The sequence below is a fragment of the Humulus lupulus genome, chromosome 3, assembly GCF_963169125.1.
Source record: "Humulus lupulus chromosome 3, drHumLupu1.1, whole genome shotgun sequence".
Classification (NCBI taxonomy): Eukaryota; Viridiplantae; Streptophyta; class Magnoliopsida; order Rosales; family Cannabaceae; genus Humulus; species Humulus lupulus.
In genome coordinates, this window is record NC_084795.1 from 176,696,948 (window position 1) to 176,721,873 (window position 24,926).

Consider the following 24,926-nt stretch of genomic DNA (forward strand, 5'->3'; position numbering starts at 1 on the left):
AAATTTGATTTTTGTCCAAAACAATGCTTTTTTGATGCAATTTCAATATTGTGCACTAAAATTTGATGAAAATTTTAAAGGTTTATTTTTTTTACTCAAATATGGGTTTCAGATAATTTTTTTTCAAATTTAATAATTTTATCTACATGATTAAACGATTAAATGATTGAGAGAGAATAAGAGAATGAAAGATGTTAGAGTGAGAAAAAGTTCGGATCGAAGGATAAAATGATTATCTGAATGATTTCGAAAATTTTGTCTTAAAATTTAAAATTATTATATATTTGAGATAATACTTATTTTAGTTTAGGTGGTAAAGTAAGTTATGATGCATATAATTTCCCTTTCTAAATCATAAAGAAACCGCAGACCAACAACCCCATGTGGAAGATGATGATGAAGATGACGATTGCGATTATACTCTCAGTCCCGAGATCTGAATTCTGACACTTCCTCATTCTCCTTCTTACTCTTCCTCTTCTTCTCTAAGCAACACAAACTTCAATGGCGTTTCATAGAGCTCCAAAGGCCAAACAAAAGCCCAGATCCTCAATTATCTTCTTAGTAATCGCCATAGCTTCCATTGGGCTCTTCTTCCTCGTTTCCTCTCTACTTTCGACAAATGGGCCCTCTTTATTTTCGTATAATGGCTCAGAATACATTGCCAGATTGAAGAAACCCAAGTACCGCCATACCGGGAACGAGAAATACTTGTATTGGGGTAGCAAAATTGACTGTCCTGGAAAGCACTGTGATTCCTGTGAGGGTTTGGGTCACCAGGAGTCTAGCCTCAGGTGTGCTCTTGAGGAAGCCATGTTTCTTCGGAGGTATTTTTTTTTTTAATTTTTCTTTTTCGCCTCCTTGTTTTGTTGCCGAGTAAATGTAGTTAGGAAGTAGAGAATCGTTATTTTCTAAATTTCTTAAAATGGGATGAGTTTTAATGAAATTTGAGACAAACCAATGTCGATCTTATCATGGAAATCATCGGCATTGAACTTTGGTAGCAAAACTTTTTCATGTATATGTAACTCTGATGCTCTGCTATTACTGATCTTTCTTGTTACAGAACTTTTGTAATGCCTTCTCGAATGTGTATCAATCCAATACACAATAAGAAGGGAATACTTCATCAACATACCAGTGATGAAAGTTCAGACGAAAGGTAAAACAATTGGCTTTTTGAAATTAACAGTTGTTGCTGCCTTGAAAACAAGTGTTGTTGCTAATTTACTATGAAAAAGTAATAATCTTGGACCTCAACTTATGGCTTTTATAATAAATTTGATGTTGTGGCGCATTTTAGAATTAAAAGGCTTACTTAATCTGCAGTTGCAATTTAATCTTATACAGAAAAATGCTCTTCAATTACGTTATTAACTAGTGTTCTTATGTTTGGTAGGTGGGCAGCAAACTCATGTTCCATGGACTCTTTGTATGATATGGATTTTTTAGGTGAAACTGTACCAGTAATTTTAGACAATTCAAAGTTGTGGCATCAGGTGCTATCAACAAGTATGAAGTTGGGATCTAGAGGGATTGCCCATGTAGAGGGTGTTAATCGAGTTGAACTCAAAGAGAATGATCTTTACTCAAATCTTTTACTAATAAACAGAACTGCTAGCCGTCTTTCATGGTAATCTGTTACATCTCAGAATTCCAGTATTCTATTTTATGCATAAGCTGATAAATTTTGCGACAACCTTGCCTGGTGATTAAATCTGTGTTTGGTTAACATTAAAGGAGTTCATGTGAGTTTCAATAACTTGTCACAATGCATGTTATATCACAAAGAAACTGGAAAGAAGCTGTATTCATTTTCATTTTCCTATGGATTAAAACTTGTATATGTAGTACAAACATTTTCCCAACACTACATAGTTATCATTCCTGAATTGTTAAAGTGAAAACTGTATCTATAGCTGCAAATTGCAATAGAATTGCAACCATGAGCTCACATGCCCTTTCGATGGATTGGGTAATTCAAGCACACTGCCTGTAAATTTGACTCCTTATAAACCTACAGTCTTAACGTTTCTTAATATAATAATTTGTGATTTAGTTAAGTAATATTGACGGAGGAACCATTTATTTGTACACTCTAAGACATGCTTGTTTTACCTTCTTATTACCCTTCTTTCTCTCAGTCTCTCATTAGATGCATTGTAGTTACTCAATTCATAACATATAATTGTTTCCCTTGCAAATTTATATGAATTAGTTGTATTTACATCTATTATGATTTTTGTTGAGATTTTCCTAATGTTTTACATTCAGGTTTATGGAGTGCAAGAATCGAAACAACCGCAGTGCCATAATGTTGCCGTACTCATTTCTTCCTTCAATGGCAGCAACGAACTTAAGGATTGCAGCAGAAAAGGTTTGTAGTACGGGGTTTACTAATACATATAATTTTTTACTTGTGATTTATAATTCTCGTGGTCTGTATGTATCTCAATATGCTAAAGTGGGATCTCAAACAATTCAAAGTTTGAAAAACCTTAAAACTTAAAATTATACACTGTGAAGTGCAATTAATAATCCCATTCTATAGTGTGGTGAGACATATGGATAGTTAAAGATATGTTGGTTCTGAATAGCAGAAGGTAATTTCTACAAGATCAAGAGCTAGATAGATGTCTGGGACATTTGATGCTGAACTATGCACTTAAGACTTAGTCCAACATTGTAAAGATATATTATACCACGTAGGGGGGATGTGGAGCTAAGGATGGACGCTGTGGTGCCTATAATGATTGATTTCTAATTCAAAAATGAGTGTTGTGTGGATATGGACAATGATGGTATTATATTAAAGGTTTGAAGAGAATCAAACTTGAAAATAAAAGAAATGGGGACTACTGGATGCTTCTAACTAGTAACATCTGGTGTTTGGCTGGTGCTGTGGATGACTACCAAATTTTCCAGCCAACTCCAAACGAGGAACTATTTCTTTGGGCTGATTTGGGTTTACAGTTGTGTTCTCATAGCTGTCTACCAAGCTCTAATATCATTTGGATTTTCTTTTCCTGCATTCGTTCTGTTTTGTTAAACTCCCAACATACAATTCACACTAGTTAAGTTTCTAATAGAATCTCTAATTCAAAATAGGAGTCCTCCTTTCTAGATTACTCTTCTTTCTTCTTTTGGAATTGTTTTTGTCCTGCATTTTTCTGTACTTTTCATCTACACACTTTCCCTTACCTGTCTAATCTTTGTCTGTATCAATTTTCAGATTAAAGCCCACCTTGGTGATTATGCTGCCATCCATGTTCGCCGAGGGGATAAAATAAAGACCAGGAAAGATAGGTTTGGAGTTGAAAGAAGCTTGCATCCTCATCTAGACAGGGATACAAGAGCAGAGTTTATTCTCCTTAGAATTGCAAAATGGGTTCCACCAGGGAAAACTCTCTTTATTGCTTCAAATGAGAGGATACCAGGATTCTTTTCACCTCTTGCCGTGAGGTAAACCCTTGTCATGCACATATTTTGGTGCTAAGGCTAATTTGTTTGCTGTACTTGTTTCCCACTTAAAAATATTTGTTGGAACATAAATATTTCCATCTGAAATGACTTCCTCTTAAAAAAAAATGTTGGGACTTTCTTTGGGGCATCCCTATTTTTTTTGGCGCATTTTTTTTATATGATCGTGTATATTATAGTTATTTAGAGTATTGTGCAAATTTTCAGAAAGTTCCAAATAATTTACAATGCCAAATATAGGGTTTAAATAGTTTGTTGCACTTGTGACATTTTTTTAAATATCAGTGGAAAGTAGCATGTTTAAACCTTGTTTTCAGCACTTTGAATTATTAAGAATTTTCTGAAAATTTGTAGAATGCTCTAAATAACTACAACTACAATGTACACTGTCAAAAAAAAATTGTGTCAAAAATCATTCTAGTACTGAAAAATAGAAGGGGACATCAGTACACCCAAAAGTGGGGTGCACCGGAGAAACCCCAAAAAATGTTTCTATGCTGATTTTGAATTTTTTATTAATGGTGCCCTTAATTGCAGGTACAGGTTGGCATATTCATCAAACTATAGCAATATTATTGATCCCGTGATTGAGAACAATTACCAGTTATTCATGATAGAGAGGCTGATCTTGTATGGAGCCAAAACAATAATTAGAACATTCAAAGAAGACGACACAGACCTCAGCCTCACCGATGATCCAAAGAAGAACACCAAATTATGGCAAATACCAGTCCATACCATGGATGAAGAGTGAAGGCAACATTCCTTTTAGAAAAGGGTTCCCGAAATTACTATAAATTTCAGTATACAGTTAAAACTCCGAATCAAGAAATGCATAAACTGCAAATTAGAAAACATTGCGCTGAAAGAGAATGAATTTGGGAAATGAGGCGGAATACTGCTGTGAATTTTGTAAATTATGGTATGAAATTACAATATGGAGTTTTACTTATATACGAATTGACCAATGAAAAAATCAGTCATTCTTACTTTCTTTTTTTTTTTCCTTTTTTTCTTTTTCCCAATAGCCAGGATAGTTTGTTTGGCAAATTGCTGATGTGATAAGTAGTTTTTTTTTTCATCACTGAGTTTTGTAGTGTTAAGATGTCTTATTTGTATTAATTTGTTCATTAATATGTTCCTTTTCAATACATATCACATTATATGTTTATTTCTTTTTTGAAAAAGGCTCAGTTGTCATTTGATGATGGCCATTGTCCCCGTTAATCTCCGTGACTTGTAAAAGTAAATGGGAACATTGTTAGAATTTGAGATGAACTTGCGTCTAAAACACAGTATTTAGACATATTATCAGTACGTACCATTTACGTAATAAAAACACCAAATTATTCCTCTTTTTTTCTTTCTCAATTGTCAATAATGCAATGGTTATTAAAAGTGTTTATATTAGGGCTGCCAACCTAGGTCATAAGATGATTACATGACTCGAAAATGACACAAAATTAGTGGATTTGGGTTTAGCAGGGTCAAAATAAGTTAAATTTGATTAGACACGATTAAATTTCAGATTAATCTGCTAAATCTAAAATTGACCCATTTAATACGATTAACATGAACTTAACCTAAATACTAATATATTTATGATATATTTACTACATTCATTTAAAAATTAAAACAATAAAATAATATTTTATTTTAGTGTATGGTTACTTATATTTTGAATTTTAGATTTATACTTTAATGTTGAGTTAATTACATAGGTTAAAATAAACCTTTGTAACATATAAATATGTGTTATATACGTTAAAATGACTTGTTTGACCCGTTTATCATTTTTATTTTGTCTATGGGTCAAATAGGTTCAAAATATAAACGTGTCATGTAAGGTTGACACGATCTGAATATAACATGTTTAAATATCGTGTTAAATATGTCATATCACGGATTAACTTATTTATAAACGTGTCATATTTGTGTTTATATTTTATGACACATTATTTAATCGTGTCGTGTTCGTATTGAGTATAATCATTTTATTTTGAAATCGTCTTGACTCGTAACAAGACAAGATAACACGAATTGAAAACTCTTTATGTTGGTATTAAAAGTGTAAATCAGAGATACATAGCGGAATGGAGTTTTTAAAAATTATTAATACCAGTCAGGATCATACATATATAGATATATTAAATCACATACAAATAGATTAGAGATTACCTCTTGAAGCCTATCAAATATCCACGATTTTTTTTTGTATAAATCAACGATCTTCCAATCCAGATTTTGAAAGCTCACATCTTGATCTTCCAGAACAATCCTCAAACACAGAAGGACGTGTATGGGCATGTAAGATTCAAAATGTTGATTTAGGACTCTCTAGATGTACTCAACACATGAGATCTAGAGATGTTTGATAGATAGAAGAGGAATTGAATAGTTTTTCAAGTTTGGAAAAACTATCACTTTCTTTTCAGAGAGAGAGAGAGTCTGAAAGTCTATGAAAACAAGCTAACATACGAGCTCTCTTTTTGAAATTTTTCCCGCGTTTTTTCTCTCGGTGATTTCTGCACCGGCGCCATGGCAAAGGGAACCAAGGTTGGGGGAAAGGGAAAATCGAAGAGCAAGGGCAAGAAAACAGGGCCAACTTCTGCAGATAGGGTCATGAAAACTCGATCTATGGATGCTATTCTTGGGGTCCAGGAATTGGAGTTGTCAGAGGATGAACAAGGAAAAGGGGCAGAGCGAAGCTGTAGTGATATTCCTTCGCCTCGAACTGGAATTTGTACGAATGTTAATGATTGGAAATCGGCTACTCAGCAAGCTATGCAAGATGTTCATATGGGTAAGGCTGTATCATCTCCGATTTTACAGACTCCATATACTAATAGATATGCTAATGGAGACAGTGAGAAGGTTATCGCAGGGAAGGATATAGAACAGAAGAGGACCACTGGAGTCAAAATTGATGTTGAGGATATTGCTGAGGAGGTCAGTTTTTGGAAATCTTCTTTAGTGTGCTATGTACTGGGTGCGAATCCACCAATCCGAATACTGGAAGGCTTTGTGAGGCAACTATGGAAGGACCAGGTTGATAAGGTAGGCATTCTCTCCTCTGGTATTTTCATCATTCGATTTAAAACATTGGAAGTTCGAGATAGAATATTGGAGGGAGGTTATCTGTTCTTTGGGAATAAACCTCTCATAATGAAGGCATGGAATCCGATTGATGATTTTACCAAGGAAGATATTGATTCTGTTCCAACTTGGATACAGTTGGGAGGATTGGATATTAAGTACTGGGGTGATAGGTCTCTGTTCAAAATAGTGGGACAAATTGGGAAGCCAATTCAAGTGGATTCCATTACTAAAAACAGAGATCGCCTAGCTTACCCTAGAATTCTCATTGAAGTAACCATGACACAGGAATTTCCATCTCGAATCAGTTTCCTAAATGAATTTGATCAAGAAGTAGATATTTTCGTGGAATATGAATGGAAGCCTACTGTCTGTACGAATTGTTCTGGTTTAGGACATGAGGCACAAGTTTGCAGGAAGAGTAAAGTTGTGAAGCAAGAATGGGTTCCTAAACAGAAGACTTCAGCACCAACTGTAAGCAAAGTTAGTGTAGATCCTGATGGTTTTCAAACAGTTACTAAGGGGATTAAGATACAGGATTCTACCGTTCTCCCAACGAATGTGAAGAATAAGTTTTGCCTGCTTGAGGGAGACCCTGAAATGGAGACTTTACAGAAGAGAAATACAGTAAGGGAGGGGGGAGGACCCTCCATACTAGATGGATAGAATTTTAACTTGGAATGTTCGGGGGATTAACAGCCAACATAAACACAGAGAGATTAAACAGTTAATTCAGTCGAAGAAGGTTGGTTTGGTTAGTCTTCTCGAGACAAAAGTGAAGAATAAAAATATGGGGTCTATTTACATGAATCTGTTTTCTGGATGGTGTTTCACAAATAATAACCCTTGGATTGATAAGGGTAGGATCATAATTGCTTGGAATCCGAGTGCATTTATTTTGGATATCAAGTTATGTACAGCACAATTAATCCACTGTCAAGTTCAGGTCCCTAATCGAGCAGGAAGTTTTTTGATTACTTTTGTATATGGGTATAATGATGCAGCAGCTAGGGAGAGCCTTTGGACTGATTTACAAAGTTTGGCTGGGAACATTTCTGTCCCTTGGCTGGTGGTTGGCGATTTCAATGAGATTTTATACAGGCATGACAGGATAGGCAAAAAATCTGCTATGAAGTTCTCAAGTAAATTTTCGGATTGTATGTCAGCTTGTCATCTGGAAGATTTGAAGTTCTCTGGATGTTTCTATACTTGGAATAATAAGCAGAGAGCTGATGAGAGGGTTTATTCCAAGATTGATAGAGCCTTAGTGAATTCCAATTGGACTGATAAGTTTCCTCACTCAGAGGCTGTTTTTCTGCCAGAAGGGATCTTTGATCATTGCCCAATTCTTGTTCATTTCACCCTGGAATTGCCGATGGACAAGAAGCCATTTTGTTATTTTCGTATGTGGAAAGAGGCACCCTGTTATGATGATAAACTTAAGGCAAATTGGGAACTTTCAGTGGATGGCACACCAATGTTCCAGTTAGTGTCAAAGCTTAAAAGGTTAAAGCAGGTGCTCAAGACCATCAATAGAGAAGGTTTTTCTGATATTCAACAGTTGGAATTCAAGGCAGAAACTGTATTGAGGGAGACTCAGGAGCAGTTACAAAAAGAACCATTAAATGATCGACTGATCTCTCAGGAGCGAATATATAGAGAACAGTATATGGCTTACCATAAAGCGTACATGAGCTTTTTAGCACAAAAAGCTAAAGCCTCTTGGATGATTAATGGTGATGAAAACACTCATATCTTCCATGCTTCTCTTAAGGCAAGGAGACTTCAGAATAGAATTTTATCCATCAAGAATGAGGCAGGGGATTGGGTAGATTCTCCTACAGATATAACAAATGCTTTTTTGGAGTATTATAAAGGTCTGTTAGGGACAGTAATGGTATGCAGGAAGAAGGTGTCATGGTCAATCATGAAGTTGGGACCAGTCTTAAATGCAGGGAACATTCAGGCGCTTACAATGGAGTTCTCAGCTCAGGAAGTTAAGAACACAATATTTGCCATCCCAGGGTTGAAAGCTCCAGGCCCAGATGGATTTGGTAGTTTTTTTTATCAGGATAATTGGGAATTGGTGGGTTCGGAGGTCACTACTGCTGTGTTATCTTTCCTTACTTCAGGTAAAATTCTTAGAGAAATAAATAACACAGCTATCACACTTATTCCCAAACATATCTGCCCAGATTCGGTGTGTGATTTCAGACCTATATCCTGCTGTAATGTCATATACAAAGCTGCATCTAAGTTGATTTGTTCAAGGATAAGGAAGGTGCTACCTGAATTAATTGCAGACAACCAAGGGGGTTTTGTTCATGGTAGGTATATAGCATACAACATTATGATATGTCAAGACCTAGTTCGGCACTATGGGAGGAAAAACAGTAAATCAAGTTGCTTGATTAAGTTGGACTTGAGGAAAGCATATGACACCATCGAATGGGAGTTTCTTGAAGAAATGCTCACTAGTTTTCGATTTCCAAAGAAGTTGATTCAACTCATCATGATGTGTGTGAGTACTGCCAGATTTTCCTTGATGATTAATGGTTCATTAAATGGGCATTTTGAGGCTAAACGAGGTTTGAGGCAAGGAGACCCAATGTCCCCCTTACTTTTTGTACTTGGTATGGAATACTTATCTAGGATCATGCTTAAGGTTGGTACTCACCCTAGTTATAAGTATCATGATCGGTGTGCTCCTTTGAGGTTGAACCATCTCTGTTTTGCCGATGATATTTTGATGTTCAGCCATGGTGATTTTAATTCTATACTTTTGATGCTTAGAGGTCTCAAGTTGTTTTCAAAAACTTCTGGACTCTTTCCAAATGAGGCAAAGTCTGCAATATATTGCAGCGGCATGAAGGAATCTGAAATTGAGAGAGTACTAGCTGCCTCAGGTTTTTCAAGATCTACATTACCTTTTCGATACTTGGGAATTCCTATTTGTTCTAAAAGGATTTCTAAGGTTGAGTGTGGGATCATCTTAGACAAAATGGTGGGCAGAATTAGACAATGGAGTTCCAGGAATTTGTCATATAGTGCCAGATCAATCTTGATAAATTCGGTTTTAATTTCCATTCACTCTTATTGGGCTCAAATCATGGTCTTGCCAAAGAAATTACTGAAGGACATAGATGCAATTTGCAGGGCATTCTTATGGAAGGGAGTTGCAGAAGCACACGGCCCTGGTACAGTTGCTTGGGCTACTATCTGCTCTCCAAAGTCTGCAGGAGGGTTAGGTTTCAGGAAAGTTCTAGAGTGGAATTTAGCTGCCTTGGGGAAATATGTCTGGGCAATTACAACTAAAAAGGACAACTTATGGGTGAAATGGATACATAGCATTTATCTGAAAGATAAGGATTGGTGGACATATTCAGTTCAGCAAGGTTGCAGCTGGTACTGGAAAAAAATAGTGGAAATTAAAGAACTTTTTCGAGCAAGAATGGCTGAAGCAGTGTTTAGAGCAGTGAAGTATGGAATACATTCGAGGTATACATTGCTGTATGATCAGCAAGCTAAGGTTCAATGGAGTAAATTTGTTTGGGAGAGATGCACTATACCAAAACACAGGTTCATCCTATGGTTGACGATACATCAGAAGTTGAAAACCAGGATTTTTCTTAGTAGTCACAGTCAGCAGGTAGTGGATAAACTATGCTTACTATGTGGAATGCATAATGAAGAGATAGCACATTTATTTTTCCAATGTGATTACAGCAAAATCTGTCTAGTGAAACTAAAAGAATGGATCGGTTGCAGAGCTCAAACAGGGGATTATTTTGCATTACTGAGTTGGATATCCAAAGCCAAACACATCACTAAATTCAGGAGAAGTTGCTATATAGCTGCTGTATCAGCCTTAGTGTATCATATTTGGAGAGTAAGGAATCAGGTTCTATGGTTCTCAAAGTTGTGGCATGTTAATCATACAATGGAAGTCATTAGGAGAGAACTAAAGCTGAGATTTTCTGTAATGTATAAAGAGAAATTAAATAAGGATATGGAATGGTACCAAAATTTGTAAAGTTAGTTGTGGATTGTAAGTACTATAGAAGTAGGGAAGATCTATATTGTACATGACTTGTTTTTGAGCAATACAATGATTCTTATTCACCAAAAAAAAAAAAAAAAAAAAGTCTATGAAAACCACTTATTCTTTTTCTTGAAAAGTATGCTTCTTTTCAGGTTTATAAACATAATTAATTAATTTAATTAATCTTCATTTTATTTAAAATAAAATTGATCAGTTATAAACTATTAAATTTTTTAATTTAAATCATATTTAAAAAAAGGATAATTAAATAAACAAATTATTTGAAATTTAAAATTCAAATCTCAGGGATAGGAAATATCACAGTTGCGCCACTCACGGTGCAATACAATGAGTTGCGTGAGTCACATTAGGGTTTTTCCTAATTTTCTCATTTGTTTATTTAATTAATATTTAAGACAATATATTTATCTTAAAATAAATATCAGTTAATTCAAAATTAACTTTATCTTAACATATTAGTTTTAAATAAATATCTTATTCTAAATAAGATAATTATTAATCTCTCTTTATATTAATCCAAACATGACTAATATTTATTTTAACCTATAGTATTTCAAAATAAAAACTATATAGTGTTATGATTGGTTAAATACAAATGATAAAGTGTTAAAAAACAAGCAAGGTATAAACACTTAGTAGAATTCACACAGTAAAGATGTGAATTTGATTTTCAATTGTAGGCACTTATAAAATGCAATTTTGGGTCCAAAGTGATACATAAAATTATCTAAGGGTTCCCAAAAATTTTGGTGGCATTTGGAGCATTTTTGGGACCTTTGGAAGTGTCCAAAGTTAGAGGGGTGGCAATACATCGCCACCCAAGAGGCGACACATCGCCTGTTGGTTAGGGTTTCCAGAAACCCTAGCAGGCGACGTGTCGCCTGCTGTAAAACATTGAATTACGTAAATGCTCTAAATTACATGTTTTACAAGTCTATTCCTATTGATTGAACTTAAAGACACTGCCTACTCCATATAAGGGTCAAAAATTGTGTTTTGGGAGACTTGATCACTCTCTCCAATCTCTCTCTACCCGCTCTCTCTCTCTCGCTCCAAGAATCTCTAGTTTTCTCCAAGAACTCTCCAAGAAAGTGCTTTACTTAGAAAGTTGAAGGCTTGTTCAATCTCAATCCTCATTTCCTCAAGAGAAAGGCCTCAAGCATCAATGATGGTTGGGAAATAGAGTATTAGGACAGTGTTTCTCAACGTGTATTAGCCTTGGTTTGGTGGTTTTGATTTTCTTGAAGGATTTACTCAAAGAAGGTGGTGGTCTTGCCTAGGGTTTTAAAGTTTCATCACAGATCGAAGAATTCCATTGATCTACTTTGGTTTGCAAGTTCTTTCTCAATCTTTTTTAAGTCCATGTCAATCCAAATTTTGTTTAGATTATATTTTTTTTGGTGGTATTATCTCACTCTCCCCCAACATTCTAATACTCTATAATCTGAGATAGCATATCATGGAAGAATCTAACTCTCTTTCGGCTTTGAGATTCATGACACAAGACTTTGTTAGATCAGATTGATTTGATGGGACTAACTTTGTTCGTTGGCAAGAAAAAATTATATTCTTGCGCACCACTTTGAAGGTTTTCTATGTCTTGGACAAAGACCTAAAAGCCTTGGAAGAGCCTAAGGAAGATGATACTCAATAACTTGTCAAAGAAAGGAAGAAGCGCAAAGAAGATGAATTGATTTGTAGGGGTCACATCCTCAATGCTCAATCGGATAGGCTCTACGATCTCTACACCAACACCAAGACCGCCAAGGAGATTCGGGAGGCCTTGGAAAAGAAGTACAAAGCGGAAGAGGAAGCTACAAAGAAATTCCTTATTACTCAATATATGGAATTTAATTTTTATGATGATAAACCCCTTCTCCCTCAAATTCATGAGCTGCAAATTATTGTGAATAAATTGTCTACACTTAAAATTGTATTACCGGAACAATTTCTTGTGGGTGCCATTATAGCCAAGTTATCTCCTTCATGGAGAGGCTATAGGAAAAATATGCTCCATAGAAATGAAGAGATTTCTTTGGAGGAAATTCTCAAACACTTGAGAATTGAGGAAGAATCTTGTTCTAGAGATATGAATGATGAGAAGTCCAAGGGAGAGACTTCTAAGGCCAATGTTGTGGCAGATCCTCCTAACAAAGTCAAAGGAAATGGCAAGAACAAAGGCAAGAGCCAAAATCCCTTGGGGCCCAAGAAGAATGAGGGATAATTTCCAAGGGACCTTGCTTTGTGTGTGGCGAGAATGACCACTTTGCTAGAGATTGTAGGTTCAAGAGGAGCCATAACAATGAGGCAAAAGTCAACTTAGCCCAAGAGGAAATAGTGGCAACACTAAGTGAGGTTAATGCCATACATGGAAATGTGAGTGGGTGGTGGTATGATACTTGTGTCGCCATTCATGTAACCTATGATAGATCTCTATTCAAGACCTCTGAATCTTAAAAGGAATGTCATGAAATCCAGATGGGCAATGAGAAAAGGTCCAAGGTTGAAGGGAAGGGAACTATTGACTTGTTCTTCACATCCGGCAAAAAGGTTCTACTCACAAATGTTTTGTATGTACCGAAAATAAGTAGAATTATTGTGAGTGGAAATTTACTTGGCAAACTGGGAATCAAGGTTGTGATAGATTCCAGCAAGCTTATTTTATCTAAAGATAATATTTTTGTTGGAAAGGGATATGCTTGTGATGGCATGTTCAAATTTTGTACCTCTATTGACCATGTGAACAATAAAGTTTCTTCTTCTTGTTATATGTGTAACACCCTCACTAATTTTAGTTAAAACCATATCTGAGGTGTTACGTTTTAAAACTATATCATAATTACTTTCAGCAGAAATGTGGATTTGTTTTTTTGAAAACTTATTTCACATTATTTACATTAAACATAAAGTGTGTCTCAAACATATTATACATAAGTATTAAATAACCCAATTTGTTTTCAAAACATAACTTCACATTTTATTACAAACATACACACTGATAAACATACACACTTAAAAATATCCATAAAACATCATATCCAAATCATGCCTAAATTGCCTTGAACCACTTAGATCGAGCATTAGGTTTATCTTAGGCACTTGGAGAAATTTTGACAGAGCTTCCCCTTAATTTTAGCTATCCCCAAATATCAAAATCAATCTGTAATCAACATCAAATAACTTGCCATAACCATATATCCCAAATACCAACAAAATTCATCACAAAGTTATCATATACCGATTTTGATAAAATTCTAATTTCCAAGATCATCATCCAAAGTAAATGAGTCTCCACATCTATTCAAATATTTATAATTATATCTACCCTCTTATAAACTTAATTAAATAACCAAAAATCAGTTTGTACTCCAAGAACCACAAAAACCTCATAAAACACAAAAATTCACTTACCGAGCAACTTTTCGGCAAAAACAATCTCTTCTATCTTTTCTAAGCCTCAAACCACTTGGAAACCACTAAGAAATATCTTAAAAAAAATAAAACACCATAGATAAGCTCTCAAAAAAATTCAAAATTTGTGTTTAACTTCCAAGTACAAGAACTTCCCATAAAAAGGCCAAAACTAAGCTTAATCCACTTCTTTGGCTTTGATTTAACTTGGATCTCCTTAGAATCTCTTCAAGCCAGCCAGAAAATGTTTTTGGTTTTATTTTCTCTCTGTTTTTAAGAGTCTTTGGTCGTGGAAAGTGATAAGATTGATGACAATCCTTTATTTTCAATGATTTGGCCTTATTGTATCAAAATTTGACACCTTTCACCTTATCATTACACTTTTTTACTAATGAAAATCTTATCACTTCAATAATTTCGACTTAATCATCTGCTAGGCCCATTATACTTATGTGTGAAACACTCACACAAAACCTTAGGTCCATATGAGTTCATATCCAATAGTTATGCTTACCCGATTGAGCGTAGCGCACTTATGCTAAGCTCGTTTTGACTTTGCGTCAGTACTACTGATTATGTATACCTCCAATCAAGACTTGATCTAATGGTTCTAAAACCATTTTTATCTCATCAATGAGACCTTAATCATACCTCAATTATATTTGGTAAATCCACTAATACTCAATTTTACACCGAAATACTAGTAATCGACATTGTACTATTTTTCACCACTTAACATATTTTTCCTTATATATCTCACTTTTCTCACTTGATTTCATGCCTTGTCTATATATTTCATCCATTCTTATATCTTGAGAACATCAAACACCCATAAAAGACAACTCAAATGCCAAAAAGTTAATAATGTTGAACATACACATAGACATCATATACACAACTTTTATACTTATACATGAAAACACTTATAAGAATATGCATATGCTCAAATTATACATACTGTATGATATGTAATGCAATGCAATCATGTGATTATTGGCTATAATATATCAAAATAAGGTGGGTGCTACAATATGCTTGACTCAAATTCTATTACTTTGTGGCGTGTTAGACTTGCACATATAGGATTTTGCACAATTAAAAGGGCTGTCAAATGTTGATTAATTGATTGTGATAATGTTGAGCATGAAAAATGTGAATTATGTGTTAAATCTAAAATTGTAAAGAAACATTTTCCTAGTGTTGAAAGAAACTCTAACTTGTTAGATTTGATACATAGTGATTTATGTGAAATTAATGGAATGTTGATTAGAGGAGGAAGTAGATATTTTATTACTTTTATTGATGATTGATCTAGGTTCACATATGTATATTTTCTTAAAAATAAAGATGAAGCATTTGATGTGTTTAAAGTGTATAAAGTGGAAGTTGAAAATCAACTTGAAAGGAAAATTAAAATACTTAGAAGTGATAGGGGTGGTGAATATTTTTCAAATGAATTTAACTTGTTTTGTGAAGAACATGGAATAATTCATGAATGTACATCCCCTTATACTCCACAACAAAATTTTATAGCGGAAAGAAAGAATAGAACATTTATTGAGATGATTAATGCTATGCTATTACATTCTAAATTGAGTTTAGTTTGTGGGGCGAAGCCTTGCTATCCACTTGTCATATTTTGAATCGTATTCCCATGAAGAAAAATAATATATCTCTATATGAGTTATGGAAAGGAAAGAAACCAAACATTGGTTATCTTAAAGTGTGAGAGTGTCTTGCTTATTGCAAGAGCACCGATCCAAAAAGGACCAAGTTGGGTCCAAGAGCTATAAGATGTGCATTTGTGGGTTATGCCCAAAATAGCAAAGCTTATAGATTATTAGACTTGGAGTCTAATGTAATAATTGAATCTAGAGAGGTTGAGTTCTTTGAGAACATGTCATGCGATGACAACAAGTTAGAACCAACTCAAACTAGAGATCCTCAAGAGGGGACTCCTAGAATAGTTGGTGAGCAACCTCAATTGCCTAGAAGGAGCCAAAGGCTCAAAGATTTGGGATCAATTGAGAAGTGTTCTCCAATAGAGACACTATACCTTGTTGAGGGTGATAATGAGGAAGTTACTTTGAAACATCCAATAGTACTTCAAATAGAAGATGATCCCTAAACCTTCAAGGAAGCAATGTCCTCAAGGGACTCCATTTTTTGGAATGAGACAATTAATGATGAAATGTATTCAATTATGTCAAACCACACTTATGAATTTTTTTACCTTCCAAAGGGTTCCAAACCAATTGGGTGCAAATGGGTATTTAGAAAGAAATACCATACTGATGGCACCATACAAACCTTCAAGGCTAGGCTAGTAGACAAAGGTTTCAAACAAAGAGCAGGAATAGATTACTTTGACACATATGCACTAGTAGCAAGAACTACTTCTATAAGATTGTTGTTTGCCTTATCGTCTATATACAACCTTTATGTTCACCAAATGGATGTCAAAACGACATTCCTAAATGGGGATCTCAAGGAAGAGGTCTATATGGAACAACCAAAAGGTTTTGTTCTTCAAGGAAATGAATATAAAGTGTGTAGACTTGTCAAATCATTATATGATTTGAAACAAGCTCCAAAATAATGGCATGAGAAGTTTGATAAAGTCATTGTTTCTAATGGATTTAGACAATGCATACAAGTGCTTATACTCTAAGAATTGTGGTGACTTTGTCATACTTGTATGCTTATATGTAGATGATATGTTGATTTTGAGTAATGACATAAAATGAATAATGGAAAACGAAGAGATTTCTATCTTCTAACTTTAAAATGAAAGACATTGGAGAGGTGGATACCATTCTAGGTATCAAAGTTAGAAGAAATAGTGGGGGGTTTTGTGTTGAGTCAAACCCACTATGTTGAGAAAGGGCTCGACAAATTCAGTCATCTCAAAATCAAAGAGTCACATACACCATTTGACTCAAACATGAAGTTTAAAAAGAATGAAGGAAGAGCGGTGGCTCAATTGGAATATGCAAGTGCAATAGGTAGCCTAATGTACACCCCTCATTGTACAAGAGCGGATATTGCATATGCGGTTAGTAAACTTAGTAGGTGATCGCAAAAATATATATACACAAGTGCACATAATCGATTAAAGTAATATATATGATAAATAGAGTATCGTTCCCATGAAGACTATTTTCCAATTACCCATAATTGTTCTTTTAAATTTCTATTTGGCAACCAAAATTTAGATGAATGAATTTAATTTTAAAAATTATAAATAACTATGAACAAAATTAACTAATGATGAAAATCACTATTAAAAAGACCTAGGGTATTAATTTCATCAACTTTTCATTCTACTAATTTTATTAATCAATTCTAAATTTCTTTCCTTCTATTCTAATAGCAGGTTAACATAAATCGATTCCTATTCTTTTTCAAGATATAAGATCTCATCCTATATGCAGGTTTTCTATATCTCTGTGATAAACTTAAACATATAGCAGGCATTAAGCATGGAACCTAATTACTACACAAGTCATATAGGTACTTTCGTCCAATATGCAACCTATGTCTATATAATGATAGAATATTCAATTCTCATCTTTCGAATTTTGAATCAAAATCATAAATCAAGCAAATATTGATTAGATATTTACTAGCATTAAGCAAACATTATATAGATTAGAATAAAGAAGAAGAATCAATAGAAAATTATAATAACATTAAATAGAAATCCAAGTGACTACATTAAACCCTAGATAAGAAAATTAGTTCATGGAAAAGAATAGAAAAAGAAGTAAGAGAAGAAGAGAGGAAATAGAGATTGGTCAAGAAGAAAGAGAGAGAGATCTAAAATAGTCTAAAGCATTCTTTTTATAGTGATAAGGTTGTGAAAATAGTTTTCTAGATGTTTCCATTTGTTACTTGATAATGCTCCAAAATATTTTAATTGAATTTCAAATCTGTAACTCTTTTAGGTCAAATATTACTATGTAAACGTCCGAATTTGACTTTTCTTGTGAAACAAGCTTTTGTAGGTCTTTGAATAAGCTTTACAATGCACCAAGAAAATGTAAATCGGATAAGCGAGTCAGGAGATATGGTCAAAATACCAAAATTGTCTCTAATTCAAAATATCTCAGATTTTTCTAGCAATTTAAGTTTGAATTCTCCTTTACTTCTCCAATCAATTAAAATATATATATTTTTATTGTTTTATCTTGATTGAAGATAATATTTCAAATAAATTTTGAAATATTTCTCAAATATCCATTTAACAAATGGCAACCTGAAAAATACAACAACCACACATAAAAAGAACTAAATATATAAAATAATAATAAAACTAAATAAAACTAAGACTAAAAAGTATTAAAAATCTATCCTATCAATAGGTTTACTAGCAATCTGAGTATCAAACATTGGAAAGCTATTGAGAGAATACTTGGTTATCTTAAGGGTACTAAAGAGTGTAGACTTCACAATACAAAGTTTCCAAAGATACTTGAAGGATATTCCGATGCTAATTGGATATCGGGAATTGGAGATAATCTCTCCACCACCGGTTGGGTGTTTACTCTTGGAGGAGGTACAATCTCATGGGGCTCTAAGAAGCAAATGTGTATATCACACTCAACCATGGAAGCATAGTTCATAGCTTTAGCGGCAACCGACAAAGAAGCCGAGTGGCTTAGGAATCTCTTGATGGATATTCCTTTAACCACGGATATTGTATCAAAAATTTCAATACATTGTGATAGCCAATCCGCACTTGATAGAGCATATAATAGTGTGTATGTAACGTCCCAAAAATGCTAATAGGGTTTAGTGCTTTAATTAGTGTGTCGGGAGGGCATAATTGGATATATGTGTGATTAATTGATTAAATGCGTGACTATGTGGCATGCATGATTTATATGATAATATGAATATATTTATATGCATGTTTATGAGTATTAAATATGCATGTGGGCCCGTTCTTGTTTATAAGGGCGTATTTGTAATTTTGGCCTGTTAAGGGCATAAATGTGATTATACGTGTTAAATGGTTGAGACCACATTATTATGTGGGTATATTTGCAGTTTTCAGCTCGAGGCGATCCTAGATAGAGGATTAGCGGAATAGTCACAACGGGGTTTAATACATAGCTCAGGGTGAGCCTAGGGATATTCTGGGAACTTAGAGAATATTTGGGGATTTAACAAGTAACAGGTAAGTATTTGGTAATTATTTGGGTATGTTGGGATTGTTTAGGAATTTGTAGGATGACTCGAGGAATTAGCGGGAAATGGGGCAAATGATCATTTTGCCCTTATGGGCAATAAAGGAGACTGAGTTAATATGAGGGCTATTTTGGTCTTTTGGTTAAAATATATACTCAGATGACTCTAGGAAATAACCAGAAGTATTATAAGTTTCTCAAACACTCTCCCTCTCTCTTGCTCTCACATTTTCTCTCTCCCCTTTGGAGTGCATCGAAACTGAAGGAGATTTTTGAAGGAAAAGCCTGGGGATTTAGCAGGGAAGTCTGGGGAAATTAAGCTAGGAACAACCAAGAAATTGTTGAGGATTAAAGCTACTAATTGAGGTAAGATTTCAGGTTCTAGGTTGTTGAATTTCTGGTTAGTTTTGATCATGTTGAGAGTTACTTGAGGGGGGTTCTGAATTTGGCATTTAGGGAGGATTGAACTAGTGCTTTAGGATATTTTTGTGTTATTTATGAGGTGAAATTGGGAATTTAGAACCTAGTTTTGGCTTGGGTACATATTTAGGGTTGAATTCTAAGGCTGTGAGTTGGGGAAAAATGTAGAAAACACAGGGATTTCTGGGTTCACGGGGGCGCGCCGCGACCCAGTTCATGGGTGCCACAACCCGTGTGACCCAAAAGGCCCTGGGGGCTTGCTGACTTGTGGGTGTGCTGCAGCCCTAGAGGACAAGTCGCGGCCTGCCTCCCCCTGGGACAAGAGGTTGGTGCCTCTGACTTGGGGTGTGCCGTGACCCTTAGGGCCAGGTTGCGACCCGTCTAGGCAGCCATAGCCAAGTTTAGTTTGAGGCTTGGGGAGGCTCGGGGACTTAAACCTAAGCGCTCGAGGATAATTCTACTATTCAGTTTAGTAGAATTCGAGGTCCTAGAGGCTAGTATTTGGTTCCAAAGCATTTAATTGGATTAGATTTTGATAGTTATTGTTGACGGTGAAATCTCGTCAACGATATAAGGTTAGAAAACTAAGACTATATTGCCAAAGGTATCTCAGAAGAAGATGGAGAAAACTTGAAAGAGTAAATGTGTAGAACCGCAATGGAGTCGAAATTGTATATTACTTAATAGCCTTAGCATACAATCAATTTTCCAACCCCCTTTCTAGAGGGTTGATGACCTATTTATACTGGAGCTTTAATGGCTCCCCATACATTGTGGTCCCAGGGGACAAGATTGTACAGAGGTACATTGTCAGGGTAGTGGCACAGGTCGTGGTGGAGCAGAAGGTTATGGTGTCGGCCTGGTACATAGTCAGAGGTATGCATGTAGTGCTTCCACTCTCTGTACAAATCCGTACCTCCACTACTTGTAGGACACAGATGTCAGAGTCATGCCTTTGCCCTTTTTCAGGGTTGTACATCCCGTGCTCGTACATTTATCTCATCCCTAGTGGTCCCCTTTACCTAAATATCTTCTCTAGGTTTATTTATATTTTAGTAAGTGTCGATCCATACTTCTTTTATCCCGTCCTTACCTCCAAGTAGGAGGCCTGGAAATAGGCATGTACGAGGCTTGGGGATGGGTCTCACAAGGCAAGATCCTTGGTGCCTAAGCGAGTATCCAGGCATGACTTGGGCATTCACGAGGAATGGGGATGGGTCTCACAAGGCAAGACCCTTGGTGCCTAAGTGAGTACCCATGTATGACCCGGGCATTCACGAGGCTCGGACATGGGTCTCACAAGGCGTGATGGGGTTGCATGAGGGCCACAAGACGATGGTGGTACGAGGCTCCTTAGTGTGGTCATACCTCGCGAGATGCACATGAGCGTGGTGAGGTGTGTCTTGCTGTGCGAGGCATTGGCGCGCATCTGGGTCGCGAGGGGCGCGGGTGAGGGCAGCCTCGCATAGTGGGACCCTTGTGGCCTTGGCAGGCGCATGCGGGGGAAGGGCAGCCTCGCATAGTGAGACCCTTGTGGCCTTGGCAGGCGCATGCGGGGGAAGGGTAGCCTCGCATGCGGGGGAAGGGCAGCCTCGCATGCGGGGGAAGGGCAGCCTCGCATAGTGGGACCCTTGTGGCCTTGGTAGGCGCATGCGGGAGAAGGGTAGCCTCGCATACGGGGGAAGGGTAGCCTCGCATAGTGAGACCCTTGTGGCCTTGGCAGGCGCATGCGGGGGAAGGGTAGCCTCGCATGCGGGGGAAGGGCAGCCTCGCATAGTGGGACCCTTGTGGCCTTGGCAGGCGCATGCGGGGGAAGGGCAGCCTCGCATAGTGGGACCCTTGTGGCCTTGGCAGGCGCATGCGGGGGAAGGGTAGCCTCGCATGCGGGGGAAGGGTAGCCTCGCATAGTGAGACCCTTGTGGCCTTGGCAGGCGCATGCGGGGGAAGGGTAGCCTCGCATGCGGGGGAAGGGCAGCCTCGCATAGTGAGACCCTTGTGCGTGGTCGGGGGGTGCATGGTGCGAGGCCCTTGATGCGCCTGGCCCCTTGCGACCCGTAGCTTGGCCTCCTAGCCTAACAAGGCCATACTTCACAGCCCACAAGGTGATGCTTCCCTTGGGATAATCTCCCGGTTTCACAAGACTTACAGGTCTGAGCCTGATAATGTGACTAAGTGCGTATTTTAACCATTTGCTGGGGATTTTTTTCTTGGTGGATTTTTGGCATCCACAGTTATCCATTGTCGCTTATGACTAGGGTTACTGTTAAGGCTCGGGATTAAGGATCGTGCTTGGGACCGCTCCACATCCTCTGCTAAGGAATCGAGGTAAGAAAACTGCACCCATGTCGTGAATGGGACTGAGATTCCCTGTAATGAACATATGTGTTCTGTAACCTATAGATCTGTTATGTGTGATGTGAAAGTACGACTTAAGAGGCTGATGTTGAGCGTACTAAACACAACTCGACCTAAGCGAGCTGGGATCAGCTAAATAACCAAAGGGCTCGGCCTAAGGGGGCCGACACCTAATTATCTGTATTAAGATTGATCTATATGTTTGGATTAAACTATTATTGTTGCCTAGTTTAGCACTTGTATTTTGCTGTTAAAAGAACTAATTGATCTAAAGTTTACTATATACATGTTTTTGTTATCTATGCTTGTAGAATATGATTTTCTTGCTGAGCCTTGGTTCATGGGTGCTACGTGGTGCAGGTAAAGGCAAAGGAAATCTGGACTAGCCATGAGTTGGAGAGCTTTGGTGGTGGCGTGTACATTGGCAGCTGATCGACCGCCAAAGCCGAGGGATTTACAGGGACTAGAGCCAAAAATTGTATTTTTCCATTTAGGCTGGCTACTGTTGTACTTATTTTGAGGGTTGTAACCACCATATAAATATTATTTTTGGGATCCCATGTATCAAACTCTTGTTTAAATGAAAGTCAACCATTTTATGATCAAAATATTTTAACCCTAACCGATCAGTTGACTTTAGAAACACATTTATGTTCAAATGACTTGATTAACAAGTCTTGTACTATTTTTAAACACACATTGTAGCGGCCTTGGTTATATAGGGCGTTACAATGTATAATGGAAAGTCTAGACACATTAGTCTAAGACATGAATATGTGAGACAATTGATTCAAGGTGGAATCATATCGATCTTATATGTTAAAACAAGTGAGAACTTAGTAGATCCATTTACAAAACCTCTTGTGAGAAGGTTAGTAAGTTCTACTTCAAAAGGGATAGGAATGAAACTCCTGGAAGAATAGATTCACCAATGATGGAAACCCAACTCTCAACTTGTACAAATCAGGGGAAAGAGTTCAACGGGTAAGAACAAGTCATTGATAAGTGAATAGTTTCAACACTAAAATTTATGATGAATTCCATTCGAGATGGTTAGTGTTGGTTGCTACATAGTTAGGGTTAAGCCTAGGGCTTTTAATGAAGTTCAGCTAAGTGTAACAAGCTTTTATAAAGGTAGAAAAGATGCTGTAAGTGTTATATTATTTTATAATATAATGTAATATTATATTATATTATAATATAATGTTTTAGATTAAATAAATGTGACAAAGAGTGTCACATATTGTAACATATAATAGAGAGTTACAATATTTAGATATATGAGATATATCCAAATAATGTAACATATTTGGTGTTACAAATTTGTAACTTCCAAATATTACCCTTTATTGTGTAAATTTTGTGTTACACAATATTGAGATGAATTTCATAAAGCCACATGTGAAATGGCTGTTAGAGATATGATTTTAACCCCAATAATGTGTTTTGGGGGTTACAAAATCATTTGGGAGGGTTTGGAACCGTTTGGAAAAACAACATATTTTTAAGTGCTGAAAATGGTCAGTGGTCGCGGCCTGTGGGACAGAGAGTAGTGGCCACGGCCACAGGCCAAAACTGACCATTTTTTTTCTTCAGTTTTTTCAATATTTGTTGAACAGCTCAAAAAACTCAAATAACTCCCAAATCTCATTTTTAATTCCATATTAATCCAATTTAACATTGGTAACAACCATGGGGGTTGGTAGAATTTGAAATTCAAAGGGTGTCTCTAGACTCTATAAATAGGAGCCTATATCTCACTTGAAAGACACAACATTTCTATCCATTAGAGTACTTGGCTAGAAACACCTTGAGGCTTGATAATTCTAGAAAGCAGTTCCTATAATCTGTGAGAGATCCCTTAGTGTTTGAGTTAGGGGGAAATAAGCTTTTGGACAAAAGTTTCAAACCTTGTTCAAGTTGGTGATCCCCAACACTCTTCACTTTGGTAGTGTGAGTGAGAGTTGTTTCTATTTAGTTTGTTTGTTCTTTCTTTCTATTCTATTTCTCTACATCTTCATATTCTTCTCTTTTGTTTATTTGTATTTCTTGTTTTGAGTTGTACTCTTCTTGTCTTTATTTCAAACACTTTTACTTTACTTGTAATATTTTACTTTGAGTTGTATTTTTCACTATTCTATTCTTCTTCTCTTCTTCTTGTTCTTTAGTTTATTTGTATTTTCAGTTACAGAGTTGTAACCTTATTCAATCAATCAATATTTATTTGTAATATTATTGCATAGAGTTGTATTATCTTACTATTTCCATTGAGGCAAATACATATTTTCCTAACAGTAAGAAGTGGACTTAGAGGTGGTGTCGCCTCTCATGGGATTTGGAGTTTCTCCCAGGAAAGTCCATGGAGAGATGAGAACATGGCCATGATAATGATAAGCGAGAAAGTGGGAAAACAAAATATGTGGTGGAGGTGTGTGAGGTATCACCGGTGTTATCATATGGAATACTTTGTTCAAGCTTTAAGCTATGATTGGTTAAATACAAATGATAAAGTGTTAAAAAACAAGCAAGGTATAAACACTTAGTAGAATTCACATAGTGAAGATGTGAATTTGAGTTTCAATTGTAGGCACTTATAAAATTGCAATTCTGGGTCCAAAGTGGTATATAAAAGTATCTAAGGGTTCCCAAAAAGTTTGGTGGCATTTGGAACATTTTTGGGACCTTTGGAAGTGTCCAAATTCAGAGGGGGTGGCGATACATCACCACCCAAGAGGCGACACATCGCCTGCTTGCAGGCGATGCGTTGCATGCTGTAAAATGTTGACTTACGTAAATGTTCCGAATTACGTGTTTTATAAGTCTATTCCTATTGGTTGGACTTAAAGACACTGCCTACTCTATATAAGGGTAAAAAATTGTGATTTGGGAGACTTGATCACTCTCTCCAA

General features: G+C 36.2%; 1 protein-coding gene and 1 pseudogene across 1 annotated transcript; both read left to right on the forward strand.

Moving 5' to 3' along the window:
- Positions 1-301: 301 nt before the first annotated feature.
- On the forward strand, positions 302-4,651 carry LOC133823286 (uncharacterized). Its single transcript, XM_062255953.1, has 6 exons — positions 302-827; positions 1,067-1,162; positions 1,400-1,633; positions 2,275-2,377; positions 3,233-3,462; positions 4,018-4,651. The coding sequence occupies exons 1-6, from the start codon at positions 505-507 to the stop codon at positions 4,232-4,234; spliced, it is 1,203 nt and encodes a 400-aa protein (XP_062111937.1). The 5' UTR covers positions 302-504; the 3' UTR covers positions 4,235-4,651.
- Positions 4,652-12,728: 8,077 nt separating this feature from the next.
- Positions 12,729-24,926, forward strand: part of LOC133825232 (uncharacterized) — a 125,330-nt pseudogene continuing 113,132 nt past the window's right edge.

Coding starts and splice junctions, on each gene's coding strand:
- LOC133823286 (XM_062255953.1), top strand. CDS start 505: ATGGCGTTTCATAGAGCTCCAAAGGCCAAACAAAAGCCCAGATCCTCA. Junction 828..1,066: donor GAAGCCATGTTTCTTCGGAG/GTATTTTTTTTT, acceptor TTCTTGTTACAG/AACTTTTGTAATGCCTTCTC. Junction 1,163..1,399: donor GATGAAAGTTCAGACGAAAG/GTAAAACAATTG, acceptor TATGTTTGGTAG/GTGGGCAGCAAACTCATGTT.